Genomic DNA, 19,237 nt, shown 5'->3' with positions numbered 1-19,237 from the left:
AGCTGTGAACATGGCTGTGAAAAGGAGGGAAGATCCAACCAGCATCAAAGACTGATGTTTCAATTGGCCTGCACTGGACTCTTTGATATTTGAAAGTGAACAGAAAGCTACAGATGCACTCAAGATATTGTCATGATGTTGGGGGTGGGGAGGGAGATCCAAAAATGAAGTGTTATTGAATTTGATCAGTTGAAATTTCTAAAGCCCTTGGGGTGAAGTCCAAACACTTTCTTGCAGTGTCCAAGTCCCAGCATGATCTCTCCCTCCCTTTCCTCTCTAGTCTGGTGTTTGGCAGTACCCACCCTCCCACTCCACTCTGCCTGGAGCAATACTGATACTTCAGGGCCTCTGATGTGTCCTGTTCCAACCAAGTCCCGAAACTCACTGATCTCTGCTACAGAGGCTCTTCCCTGCCAGTCCCTACATTTGGCCAACTTTCATTCCACACTAAGAAGGACTGCGATCACCTTCTTCAACACTGTAACACCAGCATCTAACAAACTGCCCGGACACCGGAAATTAACAACAATTAGTCAATGAATGAATGAATGAAAGGCATCATTAGAAATTAAATGTAGTAACAAGGATTCTGGGCAACAAGAACTCTAATTCCCCTAAAAAGAAAGGCATCAGCAGAGGCATATGGTAGATAAGCTCTCAGATATCTTATGGCAGTCACCTGCACGCAATACCTTAATCCTTAAATTTAACAGTGTGAAGTGTATAATGTTTGCATTTGTGTTTTTGTGTAACTATATTAAACTAACCACAGTAGTCTTTTAGTCTGTACAGTGGCTACATTTTAAAGAATGTTGACACTTATCAAATCAGCTATGCCATTAATCAGTCCTCTGGTAAAAGAGACCTACTGTGTTTTAAAGTTTCATTTGGAGATGGTTTTGCAGCTTTCTTTTTTGGGCAATTGGCCATAAGGCCTTTGTGATCTGGCTCTGTGTTTCTTTCTAGCCTCATCTCTTCATGAGATCCTCATCCCACTCCCCACCCCCCCACCCCACCCCCCCCGCCAAGATCCTTTAAAGCATTCTGGGCTCAAGTCACACTAAATTTTTGCATTTTACTAAATTCAACCAGCCTTTCCAGTTTGTGCTAAAACACTCCCCTCATTTGTCCTCTGTAGTTATCTTCTTTTCCTAGAAACCTTCTCAGATATAGATATCCTATACCCACATACCCTCTGCTACATAGTCATCCATAAATACTTCAATAAAAGCATGATCCCACTGTTTCAAAGTTGATAACTTTTCTTAGCTGTTTCCTCACATCACTGTGAACAACTTGAGGACAAGCACTGGTTGGTTATACTTAGGGATTTCAGCTCCCACACGGCGACAGACACAGAGCACGTACTTAGTAAATCTTGTTGAAATGAGCAAACACAACTCACGCCTTGTAGTAGCTCAGACAGCAAAAAAGAAGACAGATGTGAAGATTTTTATAATCCAGTATGCGAAGGCATAAAAACGTGAGTACACCATGTGGTGGAACACAAGGACAAGGACTAACCCTACTTGGAGTAGCCAACAAAGACATTGGAGAAGATGAAACTTGAACTTGGCCTTGAATAAATGAAAGATCTCCAGTTGGCAAAGGAGGGAAGCATCACAAGAAAAGTGAAAAACATCTCCACAGAGTTGTTAGAGATAATGGCATGTTCAGAAAACAGTGAGTTCAATACAATCTTTAAAAAGAAAAACCTCACTGATAGTTATAATGCCTTACAGCTACTGCCCTCTGTCTCGCCTCCTCTCCTCAACCATATTGCTTAAAAATGTTGCTTCCATGATTTCTCCATTTCCTCACCTCCCACATGCTCAACCCACTGCAATCTGGTTGCTTTTACCACGATCAGCAAATACCTCCGTGTTCTTAATCTAATGATACATTTGAATCCTTTTCTTGGCTTTTCCATAACATGATATCCTTGCTCTGTCCCTACTTTTGCAGTGCTCTCTTGCATTGGTATTGGGCGCCTGGGTGGCTCAGTGGGTTAAAGCCTCTGCCTTCGGCTCAGGTCATGGTCCTGGCGTCCTGGGATCAAGCCCCGCATTGGGCTCTCTGCTCTGTGGAGAGCCTGCTTCCTCCTCTCTCTGCCTGCCTCCCTGCCTGCTTGTGATCTCTCTCTCTCTGTCAAATAAATAAATAAAATCTTTAAAAAAAATTATATTCTCCTGGTGTGGTAGGAAACCATTGGGAAAATTCTCACCATGGGATATGATACCTTGTGTCTGCCAACAATCTACATGTAATGGTAACCCCTAAGAAAATTTATGGGAGTAGCATCAATAGACAACATCTATTATTCTTGACTAGGGAAAACAAATTCTGTGTGACTCCCCCCAGAAGAGAAATTCCACCCTTGAAACTTGGAGAAAGAACATGTGACCTCTGCAATTTTAATTTTAAAAAATCACTCATGTTCAGAAATTATAACTATTTATTATTTAGTTTATAAAAAGGAATGGGCGAATGTTAAGGAGTGTCCTTCTCTGTAAGAAGTCAAGAGAACTATCACCTGAACCCCACCCTCTTGCAGGAAGGTAGGATGGAGTCAATCTAGTCAAACTGCCTTTATTTGCCCTCTTTTCTGAAACTATTACCCCACTCCCTAGGTTAGATTTTACTCTGGGCAAAATCCAAGAGTCCTCCCCATTACCACATGAATAATACCACCATCAGTATACAGAATCCTACTTTTTTTTTTCCCCAAGATGTTATTTATTTATTTGACAGAGAGAGAGATCACAAGGAGGCAGAGAGGCAGGCAGAGGGGTAAGGGGAAGCAGGCTCCCCGCTGAGCAGAGAGCCTGATGTGATTCGAGGCTCGATCCCATATCCCTGAGAGCTGAAGGCAGAGGCTTAACCCACTGAGCCATCCAGGCGCCCCTACAGAATCCTACACTGACAGAAAAATGTAAATGATACAAACATCTGACTATTGTTCATCATTGCATCTGATAAGGAATAAAAGGCAGTGATTTCTAACTTTTGTTGTTAAGGATCAAAACGTAGTCTGTTTCAGAGAAGGAAATCCTCCTTTATGTTGACAGACACCTACAGTCGCTTCATAGTCTCCTCTAAAATCTGTTTTATTCTCTTGTATTCTAGAGTTTCTGTGAAAGTACAATGACCATTTCACTTGAAATCTCTTTCTTGCACAATGTTATACATGCCCATGGTTTCAACTACTATCACATGGCTCCCTATGCTTTCCTCCCAAACTCTGCATATAGGTCGGCACCTAGACATCGCCGATTAAATCTCTCACAAAGACCCAAACTCATTGTATCCAAAACATAAGTACTCATCCTCCAAACACCAAAACAACAGCAAAGTAATCTTTCCCTTCTGTGTATCACATCCCCGTGAATGGTACCACCCATCCAATCTCCCAAAACTTCATCCTGTGCTTCCTTCAACCCCTGCATCCAACAGATCATCAAGTCTGACTAATATGAACATGTGGAGATCTATATTTTTTCAGTTTTTCCAGCTTTGGTACCACTAATTTGGCCCAGTCCATAGTCATTCTTGTGTGGAATAAAAGAGCTTCCAAACTATTTTTTCCTTTCCCTATCTTCTAATACAAATTACTGGATTGCAAAAAATCTGACTCCATCACATGTTCTCTATATTACTCCAACCCCCTACCTTAAGTCTGTTAAAACACAGACTAGCATATCCCACGACTAGCAATTACAGTTCCACAGATTGTAGAAGGAACCCAGGAAAAAATCCAATCCAAGTGTCCATGAATCACATTTTAAGGGACAATATTAAAAACTCTAAGAGGATACTGGAAAATACTGACTAGCTGAATGAATGCTCTCAAAGTCTAATTTCTATCCTTCCAAAATATTAGTAACTTTCCAGTCATCAACTTCAATTAGGACAATTTTGAAGTGGGTAAAATGACTGCTTGTGGTAAACAGTATTTGCTATGTTTATAACAGGTTTCCTTATCTAGCTACATTTACAAATGACAACTTCTGATAAGTGTTAACACCTAAGTCCAGTGTCAATTTTTGACCAAATGTCAAGATCTAATAACTCTCTCAGTCTCCCTATGATGTTAACCACCAAAATACAGAATACCTCAATAGCTTCTGGTGAGTCTAAGAGATAATGCACTCTGTTTTCAAAGGGACAGAAAATGATTAATCAAGGGGATTTAAATGATCAATAAACCAAAGTCATAACTCAATCTGACAGCCTGCTTCTTAATAGCCTAATGGGAAACTCAGGTTCAGAAATCTGGAGGTGATTTCAAAATTTGCACTGTTTAATTTCTAACCCTAACACTTAGCACTGCAAGAGATTACCATTTGGACTAGGGTTTTTAGTTTAGGTTTTAGCACAGTAATTGGTAGCTATACCACTTATGCCTAAAGAACATGCACACACAGTGAAAATGTTTACTAATATGGAAAAGACCTATATAGAAACTAAGGAGAAAAGAAAAAGCAAAAATAACAGAGGAATGAGTTATAAATTGCTAAAATGCACATGCCTACTGCAAACTTTGTCAACTGTCAGCTACTAGTACATTCCCAACTTTAATTACCTTCTTACTCATGAATTTTTTAGATGTTGAAATAAAAGATTTTTAAACTTAATTGCAAACACTGTAATTAGAATCTTTAATTATAATTTAGATCTGCAACTTTCTTTGGACAATTACACTAGTTAATGATTCTGAGATAACAGAATGTAAGTGTGTGTGTATGTGTGTGTGTTCCCTTGGTTCTTAATTCCTTTTGCTATGCTGCTTTTTCCTCTCAGGCTAATGTCACAACAAATCTACATCACTGACCTGAACAGGATTTAGGGGTTTGGGTCTATGCACACTGCATAGAAATAAGTGTATTAGCTAAGCTATTAAAAGTGAAATTAAATATATTCTTTAATTTTTTCTCATTACCAAACTGCTTCTATAAGGCATGAGTTATTTTCATGTCCACTTGCACATATGGTTAATAATAATGTGTTTTCCGGGGCGCCTGGGTGGCTCAATGGGTTAAGCCGCTGACTTCGGCTCAGGTCATGATCTCAGGGTCCTGGGATCGAGCTCTGCATCGGGCTCTCTGCTCTCTCTACCTCCTCTCTCTCTACCTGCCTCTCTGCCTGATTGTGATCTCTCTCTGTCAAATAAATAAATAAAATCTTAAAAAAAAAATAATGTGTTTTCCTTCCACATATAATATATTTCATTTTCTTTAGAGTGTCACAGATAAGTTTCACTTCTTGGCCATCTATACTAACATAAATTTAAATTTTTCCTCATTTATTTATCTTGCTTTCCAGCAAAAGTAATATCAAGATTGAAAATCATTATATTTGGTGATGATGAAGACCAAATCATTTCTCGTTATAAAATGTATATATGTTTTTAAGTTGAATTCTGTCTTGCCTAATAGGTTCACAATATGAGCGTGTGTTTGTGTCCACACATGCACATGTGTGTGTTACATGTGTATAGAGGTTAGTCAACTTTAATTTCCTCCAGTTTCATCTTTCTTCTTAGATTTGGACAAATAACAAACAATACCTGTTGAGTGATGAAACTATCTCTTGTCTCTCACTCAAAATCCTTCCCATATCACACAGTATTATGTATGCCAATTATTAGTGTATTGTCTCTGAGCTCCAAATGCAGACTCCTTTCCCCTTTTTTGGAAGACAGCTCCGTGTGTGTGTGTGTGTGTGTGTGTGTGTGTGTGTGTGTGTGTGTTTTCTTTGCTTGTTTGTGATGCTTCACCCCAAATGTAGATGCTCTTTTCTGCATATACTAGTTCTGCAGTACTTAGAGCCTTCTTTTACCCTGTTTTATTATTAAAGCACCTTGTTCTAGTTAATAATTCATTTTATTAGATTTTCCCTGTTCAAACTACACTTATAGATCCTTTCCTCTGACTGGACTCTGATGACAAAGTACGTGCCCCCTTGATGGTTTTGCAATTCATAAAACTTCCTCCAAGCCAGCTATGGGCAGGACTGAGTAAACAAGGTGAATCAAGATAGAAATAATGTAGAAAATCTGACATGACCAAAAGAATTCTATGGGACCATGTTAGGCTAGGTAATGCAAGGAAAATGAATCATTAGGAAAAAGGTCTGGGGACTTAGAGTGTTTCAAGAGCCCACCAAGATGTTAAGTATGTACTTCATCTAGGGAATATCTCTACATACAAAGTGCACGTGCACATTTCTCTCTCTCTCTCACACACACACACACACACACACACACACACACTACAAAATAGAAAAGGAAAACTAAAAAATCAAAGTAGTTTTTTATTTAAATATTTCCAACTACAACTCTACTTGAATTCAATTTAACCCAGATCATTTGGATTGTGAGCGCATTTTAATGTTTAAAACAATACGTAGCAAGGTCTTCCCAGATAGGAAGCAAATTTGGAGCTTGCTAAAATTTTTTAAAGTTCTTGAGCTTGATTCACTGAAGAGGGCAAAATTTTTAATTCAATTCAGACCAAAGAGTTTAAGTTTGTTCTGTTGCTAATGGCCGCATACCTAACAACAGCTACCAACTTTTTACTTTTATTTTTCTGTCCATCAGCTTGTTAATAAGTACCATTTTTAAGAATAACAGCAGCAAACAGAACCACAGACCCATAACCGTTAGAAGCATGATTGCCTGATAATGACTGTTTCACTCACACATGGTCCTGTCCTAGCTCTGGGGCAGACTGTCCTTAACCTCTGAGTCTTCAACTTCACATGTCAGCAGTCCCTGTGCTGCCTTTCAACTTGACATCAGTGGATTCCTTATGTTGACTGCTAGGCTTTCGTTCCTGCTGCAGAATTATAATGCCTTTCCCATTTCTTTCTTAGTTGATTTTTTCCCCAGAATTTACAATTTGCAAAAACAGATACATTTCCCGACAAATGTCTGCAAGGAATTTCTACATGGAAGCACTTACTAAATGATCACAGTTTCTTTTCTGTTTTTCTTTTTTTTTTCTAAACTTCAGCTTTACTAAGGTATAACTGACAAATAAAATTATAAGCTATTTAAAGTGTACACAGTAGTGATATACATATACATTGTGAAAGCATTCCCCCATCTAGTTAATTAACTCATTCACTAACTTATATTTATCTGTGTGTGTGTGTGTGTGTGTGTGTGTGTGTGTGTGTGAAAACATTTAAGCTCTACCCTCTTAGAAAATTTCAATTATACAATACAGTGTTATTAATTATAGCCACCATACATTAGATCCTCAGACCTTATTCATCTTATAGCTGAAAATTTGTACTCTTTTACCAACCTCTCCCTACTACCCCATCCCCAACCCAAGGCTACTTCTTATCTACTCTCTGTTTCTGAGTTTGACTTAGAAAAATCATATTTCTCGTGTAGGTGATATCATGCAATATTTGTCTTCCTCTGTTTGTCTTATTTCACATAGCATAATACCCTCAAGGTCCATTGTGTTGCCACAAATGCAGATTTTAGGTTTTTCCCATTACCAAAGATGTTCATATATATAATATATGAATTATATATGAACTATATATCTGTATAATATACATAATGTTTCCATATCTTGGCTCTTATGAATAATGCTGCAATGAACATGGGAGTGCAGAAATCTCTTTGAAATCCTGTATTCATCTCCTTTGAATATATACCCAGAAATAGAATTAATGAATCATATAATAGTTCCCTTTTGGGGGCACCTGGGTGGCTCAGTCAGTTAAGTGTCTGCTTTGGTTCAGGTCATGATCTCAGGGTCCTAGGATTGAGTCCCTCATAGGCTCCCTGCTCAGTGGGGAGCCTGCTTCTCCCTCTCCCTCTTCCACTCCCCCTGCTTGTGTTCTCTTGCTCTCTCTGTCAAATAAATAAATAAATAAATAAAATCTTAAAAAAAAAAAATGTGTTCCCTTTTTAAATTCTGAGAAACCTTACCATTTTCCATAGTGGCTGCACCAATTTATATTTTCACCAACAGTGTACAAGTGTTTCTTTTTCTCCACATCATAAACAACACTAATCTTTTGTCTTTTTAATGACAAACATACTTGACAGGTATGAGGTGCTAGCTCATGGTGTTAAAGATTGACATTTTCCTGAGGATTAGTAGTACTTGGTGCCTGACATGTGTCTGCTGGCTATCTGCATATCTTCTTTGTAAAGATGTCTGTTTGGGGGCGCCTGGGTGGCTCAGTGGGTTAAGCTTCTGCCTTCAGCTCAGGTCATGGTCTCGGGGTCCTGGGATCGAGCCCCGCATCGGGCTCTCTGTTAAGCGGGGAGCCTGCTTCCCCCCTCTCCTGCCTGCCTCTCTGCCTACTTGTGATCTCTGTCTGTCAAATAAATAAATAAAATCTTTTAAAAAAATGTTTGGTTTGTCTTCCTTTTTTAAATTTGATTGTTAGGGGGGCGCCTGGGTGGCTCAGAGTGTTAAAGCCTCTGCCTTTGGCTCAGGTCATGATCCCAGGGTCCTGGGATCGAGCCCCACATCGGGCTCTTTCCTTGGTGGGGAGCCTGCTTCCTCCTCTCTCTCTCTGCCTGCCTCTCTGCCTACTTGTGATCTCTCTCTGTCCAATGAATAAATAAAATCTTTAAATTTGATTGTTAGGGGGATTTTTTTTTTTTTTTTTTTTTTTTTTTTGCTACTGAGTGGTGTCAGTTCTTTATTTATTTTGGTTATTGACACCTTATCAGACATTTGATTGGCAAATATTTTCCCACATTGTGTAGGTTGCCTTTCCATTTTGTTGATGGTTTCTTTTGCTGTGAAAAAGCTTTTCGGTTTGATGTAGACCTGCTTCTTTATTTTTACTTTTGATCTCAGATCCAAAAAAACCATTACTAAGACTGATGTCAAATGGCTTCACTCCCATGTTTTCTTCTAGTGGTTTTATGGTTTCAGTAGTTCTGTTCAAGTCTTTAATCCATTTTGAGTTGAAGCTACCTGCTTTCTAAATGTGTTAGTAATCCACCATAAGATCAGAACAAAGAGGATTAGTCTAATCCATTGTCACCACTGGAAAAAAGTCACCTTCCACATTTTGCCAAAAATGTATGAATGAGTTTGTCCAAAATCTCCAGAAAACAAACATTTCATATGTCTAAGAGAAGTATATGTTTTTCTATTTTTGAGATTTTAGGTAGAATAAATATCTTTGTAAAAAAAAAATTAAAAATAAAACCCAAAAACATTAAAGGTAACTGAGCAACTTCACAACACAATATAGATTCACAACATTCAATGCTGTGAATGAATAATATTCACAACACAAGATAGACAACATTGGAAATTATGATATTTTGGGTCCTATATTATTTGCCTTTCTGCTTTGGCTGGTAATAATACACCAAAGGTAACCATAAAAGAACCATGTATATATGATCTTGCTAGTTTTTCAGTGTCAGATGAAATTCTAACTCTCCTTGACTCCACATAAAGGTTAGGTGCTCATTCTCACTGTGTCTTTCTAATATTTGGGAGATTCTACTGAGACAAGCAGAGCAAATACATTGTCTTTTCAGTCAACCAATAGTGTTTGGAATACATATTCTTACTAAATATGTCTCCGTCACCTTTTAAGTTCCTGTACACTTAAAACTGACCTACGGAAAGAAGCAGATGAATATTTCAGATCACAACAGAAGATACCGCAAAAGAGGAAGGATTATGTTGAAAGGATTTTTTTCTGTTGCTGTGGAATTGTGGTTAAGGCTTAGAGTTAAGGTGGGGGGGGACACTTAAATCTTCATATTAGAATTTGAAAGAACTTCAAAGACCTGCTACTGTTTAGTATCAACCAAGTCACCAAAGTTGGGGGTCATAACCCCTGTGCTACCTTACAGTTTGAGCCATCCAAGTCAATGTAAGAAAAGGACCATGAAGCTGGAGAATAGTCTCTGGTAGAAGACAAAGCAAGTGTTTTCAATGATAGAAATGGCATATCTGCTTCCTGAAGGAAAGGTAAAGAGGTCCCAATATATTGGCTATGTTTATTGATGCCTGCATTCAAGGAAAACTTAGTTTTTGTGTGTTTATCCCAGTGAAAAGCCACCAGACTTGGTGTTCTTCCCCTTGGGTTGTCAGAGAAGGGGGGAAGTTGGGGGAAGGTGACATGATGGACGATGACCAGGCAAAGAAAGGATAAGAGCATTTCCTCGAACTCTCACTTTCTGGGCCATAAGGAAGGTGGATGGAGTCTTTCAACAAAAATTTCTATTCCTGAGAGCTATCGTTAGCAATAGAAAAGGAAAACCAAATAAATACTAAAATTTTGATGCTTAATTAATAATTATCTATGATGTTTCTAGCCTGCCAGTTTCTAACCCAACAGACCAACTTCCTCTTCTTTACCCATCTCATTTTAGAGAAAAGTAAATACCAATTCCATGGAATCCAAGAATGTCAAGATTCTGTTTTCTTTAGATTGATTTATATATGCCTACTATGTATGTAGCATGTAGGTATTGTATGTGTTTAGGGAATGTGAAAAGGACCCTACCTCCAATGGAAGTTTTGCATTTATAGCACTGACCATGAGTACATTGTGCAAGGAGTGGTTGTCTATGAAACTATACAGATTTTACTTATCAAAGTCCAAGCAGGTCCTTCAATCTTAGAAAATGGTTCTCAGTGATATAATTATTTGTATTTCACTAATTGTTTACCACACTGTAGCTACATAGGCAAACTCTGAAAGAATATAAAATGTGAAGGGTTAATATAAACACTCAAGGAAGAGTAGTGTACCACTGACAGAAACAAGTATCCTTAAGTCTCCAAGTATTTGGATCGATTAGGCATGAGACAGACACATCATTCTATAACACTAAAAATATTTGCTTATTCTAACCTCCCCCCATATAATGGGAACATAATATGAAATAAAAATACTATTTAATGAAAAACTCACCATATCTGTATCTGAGACAGGGCCAAAACTGGTCACGTAGATGTTAGTGAAGACTTCAGTAATACTGTCTGATATGAGAAAAAGAGATTAAATATAGATAATATATAATGAAAGCCACTGAAAGAGAAGGGGTCAAATACATGGAATGATTAGAAAGCTCTGTGATATTTAAGAATATTGGTTTTTACTTTCTTTTCAACTTTCACAAACAACAAAAATTTCTATAATGCCCAATTATTTCATAGATTCTCACAATCCTAAATGCTAAATTCCTGGAAGCATTATGGCATTTTTACTTGGAAACTATACCTGATTTAGAGCATTTTGTTTTAAACATATTTCTGAGAATTAATAGTTTCTCAGAATCTGTGTTAACTGAACTAGTTTACAATAAATTTACTACCAGTACTAAAAATAAAGTGTGGTTAGTATGGTTGCTATTTGATAGAGTGCTAAATCTGGTTTTTAAACTAAATATTTCAGATGGTACTTCATGATGGTAGAGGTTTAGTTTGTAGATTGTAAATTAGTATATCTTCTCAATAAAGCACAGAAATGAATTGTTATTTGTTAGAAATAAATATAATTCAGATTAATATAAAAAGCTTCATTATTCAGTGACATAAAAATAAAAGCAATTAACAGACATTAATCACAATGGATTATTTCCATACAAACTTGTCTTTAAAGGTATTTACAAATGCATGAAATGTTAAGATTTACTTGAATTAGATTCAAATGTTATGTAACTTATTAACTGTAACACAATTAACTGGATTGCTCTTTTTTTAAAAGATTTTATTTATTTATTTGTTTGTTTATCTCCATATCAAATAAATAAGTAAAATTAAAAAAAAAAAAGAGCTATCCAGTTAACAGAGAGAGACAGCGAGAGAGAGAGCACAAGCAGGTGAAGCGGGAGAGGGAGAAGCAGGCTCCCCACTGAGCAGGGAGCCCCATGTGGGACTCAATCCCAGGACTCTGGGATCATGACCTGAACCAAAGGCAGATGCTTAATGACTGAGCCACCTAGGCACCCCTGAATTGCTCTTTTAGCCCTGTGATTTCGATCTTTTAAGTAAGCCAAATAGTGATGGAGGAAAGGCTCAAAAGGACTTGAAAAGAATAATTCTTCCAATGTACTTACAGAAAAAAAAAAATACATCATTAATTTCTATCATCATGAACTGAGTGTCTCATTTATTATCAAATTTGTAATTCCACAGAAGAAATATCACAAAATATTTTTCATATTATACTGGACACTAATTCAGAACCATAAAAGAGAGAGTAAACTAAGTCTGGGTATACTGTATCCAATATGACCAAAATAAAAAGCAAAAAGGATTTTGAAATAACAGAGCAGACTTTGAATGTTTAGACTTCAAAGTCTTGAAATATAATAATCTGCATGACAATCCTATGAGGTAAGTTCTCTGTTATTATCTCCATATCTACATGTACACTTATCTATACACAGAAAGGTAAGGAAGTGTGCCTAATGACCCACACTTGGTAGAGTGAATAGAGCCAGGTTTTAGAACCCAAGCAATCTGGCTCCTAAGCCCTAAGGGAAAACTAAAGCTAAAAGTGTTTTCTCATTAACTAAGTATTTCTATTCACTGTATTCATCCTAATACTCTGCACCAAAAAAAATGCAGTGTTCCAAATAAATATATTTATTCAGCTTTATTATTTTCTATTCTATTTTATTTTAAAAACTATTTTCATGAAATTTTATCATAAAACTCATCTGGGAAATAAATATGTTTATAAAGTTTACCCTCAGCTGCCAGCTGCCCCTAAGACCTGCCCAGAAAATCAGCTTTGTGGGCATTGTAGCTTGTGCAGTCTCATACAGCCCTGTGCTTGGAAAAGCCCCAAGCTTGCTTTAGTGTCCTGTTTTTCTCTTTTAAAATTCTTAATTATCTTTTGAATAAAGGGCCCTGCATTTGCATCTTGGACTAGGTCCCACAAATCATGTAGCTGATCCTAGATGTGAATTATACACGCTATTAGAAAGAAATTACGAAAATGGAACTCAGGTTTGTTTGCTTTTTCCTCTTATTCATACCAAATCAATACTGTCACACTTACTCAATAAACAATTGAATAAAACTTTAGTTATTACAGATATTGATTTAAAATGTTCCATGAAGAAAAATGGAAATGCTGAGGTAGTCTTCACCTAAAATAGAGGCAAATGAAATTATTCTCCTTAGTCTGAAGTAGCAGAACTCGAGAAGAGAGATGACAAAATGTGGGAATATATTCATGCTGAGGATATGAAGAATATCCATTATATGCCAAATGGCAGGTAAAGGGTATGGAAGGTTGTTATCAGTACCTTGTGGCTGCAAGGAAATGGCAGCTCAGAATCCAAAGAGAAAAAATGAGATTACCCTCAAAGCTCTAAGCACTAAGAGCGACACCTAAAGACACAGAACACAGATATGCAAAATTACCTTAAATAAAGGATTTCATGGTTGATCAACTTTATAAGCACAGTGAAAGAATGGAGGCATTGCAAGGAATATTCTCCAGCTATGCAAGTTCAAAAAAAGGAAAATCAGCAAGACAAACACTGACCATGAATACCCAATAGCTAAGAGACTTGAGAAAGTGATTCTTGGTTATAGCAACAGAGATGTCAACAATCGACATGACTTAGTAAAATATTTTAGGGTGAGGACTACGGATATTTGGTACATCTAACACAGTTTCCTAAGGTTCTATTTTCAAAATGCTACCTCTGATTATGATTTGGCTTTCCATAGAGAAGAGAAGGGAAAAGAAAGAAAGGGGAGGGCAGGAGAGAAGAAAGAAGATTTTAAGCATTTCTGTGATTTGGGGATCTTGTGACACTCATCTGTCGAAGGCCGTAGTATCTTCTGGTTAATTGTTGTTTTCCCATATGGATTTAGAACAGGGTTAAATTGTGTTGCTAATTAATACCTGTTATAATATTGGGAGCCATGGGACAGGTGTCTGTCACAGAGTAGAGAAATGTACTAATAATCTGGCGGCAGCCTCACTCACCGAGGAGTACTCTCCTCTTTAAGTACTGTGAGTTACCTTCTCAAATCCTGATCCCATGGAGTGCACTCACCTTGCAGTGTCCTGACTGGGGGACCTCCACCTTGGCTACTGCCGCTTTCGCTTCCCTTTTTGGTTGATTGTCTACCTGCCTTTAAGTTGCTCTTTAAATGTCCTCTCCTCGGAGCAGAGGTTTGCTATGCCCCTGTATAATGTAAGCCTGCTCCCCTTATTTTCTCCCTGACACTTCCTTTTCATAGGACTTTTTAGAATTTACTTTTATTTTCATGCCTTATTTTTATTTATTTATTTTTTTTTACTCACTTTCTGGTTTTGTTTATGTTTGGTCTGTCTCCCCAACCAGGATTCAGATTCATGAAAAGACAAGGACTATGTCATTTCTGTCCACTGTCCTATCACCAGGGCTTAGCACAATGTCTACCACATATTAGGTGTCCTATATTTAACAAATAATTTCTAACTATAGTTCATGTAGAATGCAAACCTTTTCCCAAGATATTTCACCTACATTACAAATACTATGAATAGCAGAATGAGTACTGCCATTAGTGAAGACAGAGACCAAATTATCCATTGATACAGGGAGGTTGAAAGCCTGGGGAACTGGATCCCAGTGAAGACAATTTATTTTTTTCATTAAAAATAATTTATTGCCAAGAAATGCTAATCATCATCTGAGCTTTCAGTGAGTTATAATCTTTTCGCTGGAAGGTTCTTGTCTCAGTGGTAACAGCTACTAACTGATCAAGGTGCTGTTTGCTGCAGGTTGGGGTAGGTTATATGAAGCAAAAGGAAAGAATATATTAATGAAAAACACTATTTCAGTGGAAACCAAAATTCAATTTTTGAACAAACAATAAGTGGCTTTTAACATAAATGTATACCATGAGTTACCTCAAAATAATTGTTTGTAAGCTAAATTCTTGGCTTTAGACATGCCAACAGCAAAATATGCAGAAGAGAATCTTCTATATAGGTTTTTCCAAGGCAAAAACACCAGAAGGTTAATAATAAGTAGTTGAGGAGAAATAAGGGCTGCATGTAGTACAGGTGTGATTCTAGGATGCCTAAGTGGCCCTTGCCTTCTGCCATCTGCCTTCAGCTCAGGTCATGTTCCCAGGGTCCTGGGATCTAGTCCCGCATCAGGTTCCCTGCTCAGAGGGGAGCCGGCTTTTCCCTCTGCTTGCCACTCCTCTGCTTGCATTCTCTCTCTCTCTTTCTCTCTCTCTCTCTTTGACAAATAAATAATAATGAAAATAAAAGCATCAGAAAAACAACAACAACAACAGGTGTGATCTTTAGGAACAATCATCAAATTCAGGATTTGAAAGGCAGTTATCACTGGGGAGAGAGGAAGGGAATAACCTTCTCAGGGTTACAGAGGGGGTTTCTAATGGTTTCTAATGTATTCTATTATTTTCCTTTTTTTTTTAAATTGATCTTAATTTTGGCAAATTCTAAGATTTGATGAAACTGGTCATCAAATAAATCATACTATTTTCTGTACTCTTTGGAATGTTTGAAATACTTCATAAAAAAAAATAATAAATGGCCCTGAAGGATATCCAAAATGAACATGTAAATAATTTCAAGAAAGGCTTAGGGGTACCTGGGTGGCTCAGAGGGTTAAGCCTCTGCTTTCAGCTCAGGTCATGGTCTTAGGGTCCTGGGATCAAGCCCCACATTGGGCTCTCTGCTCGGTGGGGAGCCTGCTTCCCCCTCTCTCTCTGCCTGCCTCTCTGCCTACTTGTGATCTCTCTCTGTCAAATAAATAAATAAAATATTTTTTTTAAAAAGAAGGCTTAAATTAGTTGGAAAAAAAACTGTTCTTCATTACGTAATGCTGCATACAATAAAATTAAATTGTTATTTAAATTTTAGTTAACATACAGAGCAATATTAGTTTCAGGAGTAGAATTCAGTGATTCATCACTTACATATAATACCCAGTGCTCAATCACAAGTGTCCTCTTTAATACTCACCATCCATCTAGCCCATCTCCCACTCACCTCCCTCCATCAACCCTCAGTTTGTTCTCTATCATTAGGAGTCTCCTGTGGATTTGTTTCCCATTCTCCCTTTCCCCCCTTCCCATATGTTCCTCTATTTTGTTTCTTAAATTTCACAATAAGTGAAATCATTTGGGTCTTTCTTTGATTGACTTACATCTTTTAGTATAATATATTCTAGTTATATCCACATCACTGCAAATGGCAAGATCTCATTCTTTTTGGTGGCTAAGTAATATTCCATTGTGTATATATACCAAACTCACTTTCAAAAATCCTTTGCAAATAATCCAGTCTGGTTCATGAATACAGTTAATATATGTAGGCAGGTTGGGGTAATATGGGGTAGGAAGTTTATAAAGAAAGAGAGGATGTATCAAAAGAGACCCAGTGTACCACAATGTTGAGAATATTATCTCTCTTTCTGTAGCAGCAGGACATTCACTGAAGGACTTCAGGAGAATCTTACCTGCAAGGATACTATACTAGAACTGTTATGTTATATTTTAACAGTGGGAAAGCTGAATCAGAGGAGACTGAAGATGATGTATCCAGTTTGGAAGATGTTGCAATGGTTAAAGCAAAATAAAAAAAAAAAGTGATACTAAGAAAAGAAAAGTGTAGAAATCAAGAGAATAAAGTCTGGGTTTTTTTTTTTTTTTTAAGTAGTATGTTAAAAGATACTGAAATTAGCCCTTTTGCTTGACTGGTATAAATGATGTGTAAAGCCTGGAAATGAGCAGTTGCAGTAGAATTGCCAGGGCATAAAACTAAACATAAAACATGAAAGAGGATTGGAAATCATACAACTCGACGAGGTCCATCTTACCACCTTTTTTTTTTTTTTAAGATTTTATTTATATTTAGAGAGAGAGAGAGTTCATGTACAAACAGGGAGATGGGAGAGGAACAAAGGAGGAGAGAGAGAGGGCATCTCAAGCAGACTCCACACCAAGAGCAGAGGCTGACTCCAGACTTATCTCACAACCCTGAGATCACTATCTGAGCCAAAACCAAGAGTTGGAAGCTTAACCAACTAAACCAACTGAGCTACCCAGGTGCCCCATAAATTTTTATCAAATCTTATTTTATTTTCTTTAGCTTTTTTTTATTATGTTCAGTTAGTCACTGTATAGTACATAATTAGTCCCTGATGCAGCATTCAACGTTTCATTAGTTATCCTATTTTAAACTGCAACTGTTTCACATTTCTCCCTGGCTCTATATGTTCATTGACTTATCATGTTTACTGTTTAATGCCTATTTCTACTAATAGGGTAGACACAAGCCACATGTGGCTATTTAAATATAATTTCAATTAGTTAAAATAAAATATTTGGTTCCTTAGTTATACTAGCCATGTTTTATCCCTATCCAACTACTGCTACCACATTGGATAGCCAGGGTGAAGATTTCTATCATCACAGAGATTTCTGTTAGATAGTACTGTCTATATCTTCCCACTAGAATTAAGTTCCATGAAGACAGGGACTTTTGTTTGCTCAGAAAATTAAGGCCACAGCACAGAACAACCCCTTACATAATTGATAGATTTTTTTGCCAAATTAATGAACAAATGAATTACCATTCTTAGTTCAGTCATTGAAGGTAAATATAGCCTCTGCTATCACAATGCTATAGCATTAGAAGAGAGATACTATGCAAAATCAAATAAATAAACAATTACTATGTATTATGTAATATGTGATATGTATATGCTATGCTATGTAATATGCTATGAGAATATGTAAGAAAAGGCTCCCTCTCCTAGAAACTCTTTATTCACTTGGTCTCTGGAACACTACAATCTCTCCAGCCTTACTGGTTGCTTGACTCCTATACCAGCTTCCTGTTAATATTGGAATGTCCCAACATTCAGTTTTTGGTCCTCTTTATTCATACATCTTGATTAATTTATTTCATGCAGTCAAGGATGCCTGAAATTCTTTTTTGAGTCAGAGCATTCTTCTAAAGTCTAGGCTCCTATACGTAACTGGCCAATTGACATTTCCAAGTGACTGATAGATTCTTAAACTCATCCTATCCCAAACAAAACTGATTTTTCTCTCCTAAATCAATCACACTAATAAATCCCTATTGTATCAAATTGTTGTTCCAGTGCTCTGGGCCACAAACCTTAGTTTCATCCACAACTTCTCTGTTTTCAACAGTAAGTCTGGTTGGCTCTCTAAGATATCTATAATCCAACAACTTCTCACCTCTTGTCCATTACTACTGTTGCTTTTTGTTTTGTTTTGTTTTAAAGATTTTATTTATTTATTTGACAGAGAGAGACAGTGAGAGAGGGAACACAAGCAAGGGGAGCAGGAGATGGAGAAACGAGCTTCCCAGAAAGCAGGGAGCCCAATGCGGAGCTCGATCTCAGGATGCTAGGATCATGACCTGAGCTGAAGGAAGGTGCTTAACAACTAAGCCACCCAGGTGTCCATCCATTAATACTGTTAAAGCTACCATCATCTCTCTGTAGTAACACTGTTTCTACCTATTCACACATACAGTCTCTTTTTTATAATAGCTTTCTTGAGGTATAATTCACATAATATAAAATACACCTTTTTAAAGTATACAGTTCAGTGGTTTTTAGGATAGGGTTGTACAACGTCACTACTATCTAAACTTTGAATATTTTTATCATCAGAAAGAAACTCTGCATAGATTCCTTATGTTCCCTCCCGCCACGCTCTGACAACTAGCAATTCAGTTTTTGTTTCCATGGATTTGCTTATTCTGGACATTTCATATAAATGGAATCCCTTCTATTCCTAGTTTATAGAGAGTTTTTTTTTAAACTGGTGAATAAGTAGGTTTTGAATATTTCCAAATACGTTTTATGAAATATGAATATGATCATGAATTCTTTGCCCTTTTTTCTATTATTATGGTATATTACACCAATTTATTTTCATGTATTAAAACAACTTTGCATTCCTGGGATAAGACTCACTTGGTTTTGGTGCCTAATTTTTTATATGTTGCTGTACTTAATTTGCTAGTATTATTTTGAGCATACGTATGTCTGTGTTCACAAAGCATATTAGTCTACAGTTTTATTTTCTTACAAGGTCTTTGTTTCATTTTAGTATCAGAGTAATACTGGACTAATAGAATGAGTTGAGAATTCTCTTCTCTTAAGGAGAATTTATGAAGCATTGGTGTTAATCCTCCTAGAAGTGTTCAGTAAGATTCATCAGTGAAGCCATATAAACCTGTGATTTGTTTTGATAGA

General features: G+C 37.0%; 1 protein-coding gene across 1 annotated transcript in view; it reads right to left on the bottom strand.

The window, feature by feature from the left end:
• The window catches only part of LOC111149113 (gamma-aminobutyric acid type A receptor alpha2 subunit), a 121,110-nt gene that overhangs the window by 59,025 nt on the left and 42,848 nt on the right, over positions 1-19,237 (bottom strand). The window contains exon 4 of the mRNA XM_022506033.1: positions 10,924-10,991. Within this exon, the coding sequence (XP_022361741.1) occupies positions 10,924-10,991 (68 nt within the window). The remainder of the gene's footprint in view (positions 1-10,923; positions 10,992-19,237) is intronic.

This window comes from Enhydra lutris, unplaced genomic scaffold (genome assembly GCF_002288905.1).
Source record: "Enhydra lutris kenyoni isolate GAN:26980312 unplaced genomic scaffold, ASM228890v2 scaffoldscaffold21, whole genome shotgun sequence".
NCBI classification, from domain to species: Eukaryota; Metazoa; Chordata; class Mammalia; order Carnivora; family Mustelidae; genus Enhydra; species Enhydra lutris.
This window is presented reverse-complemented; position numbering and strand designations above follow the sequence as displayed.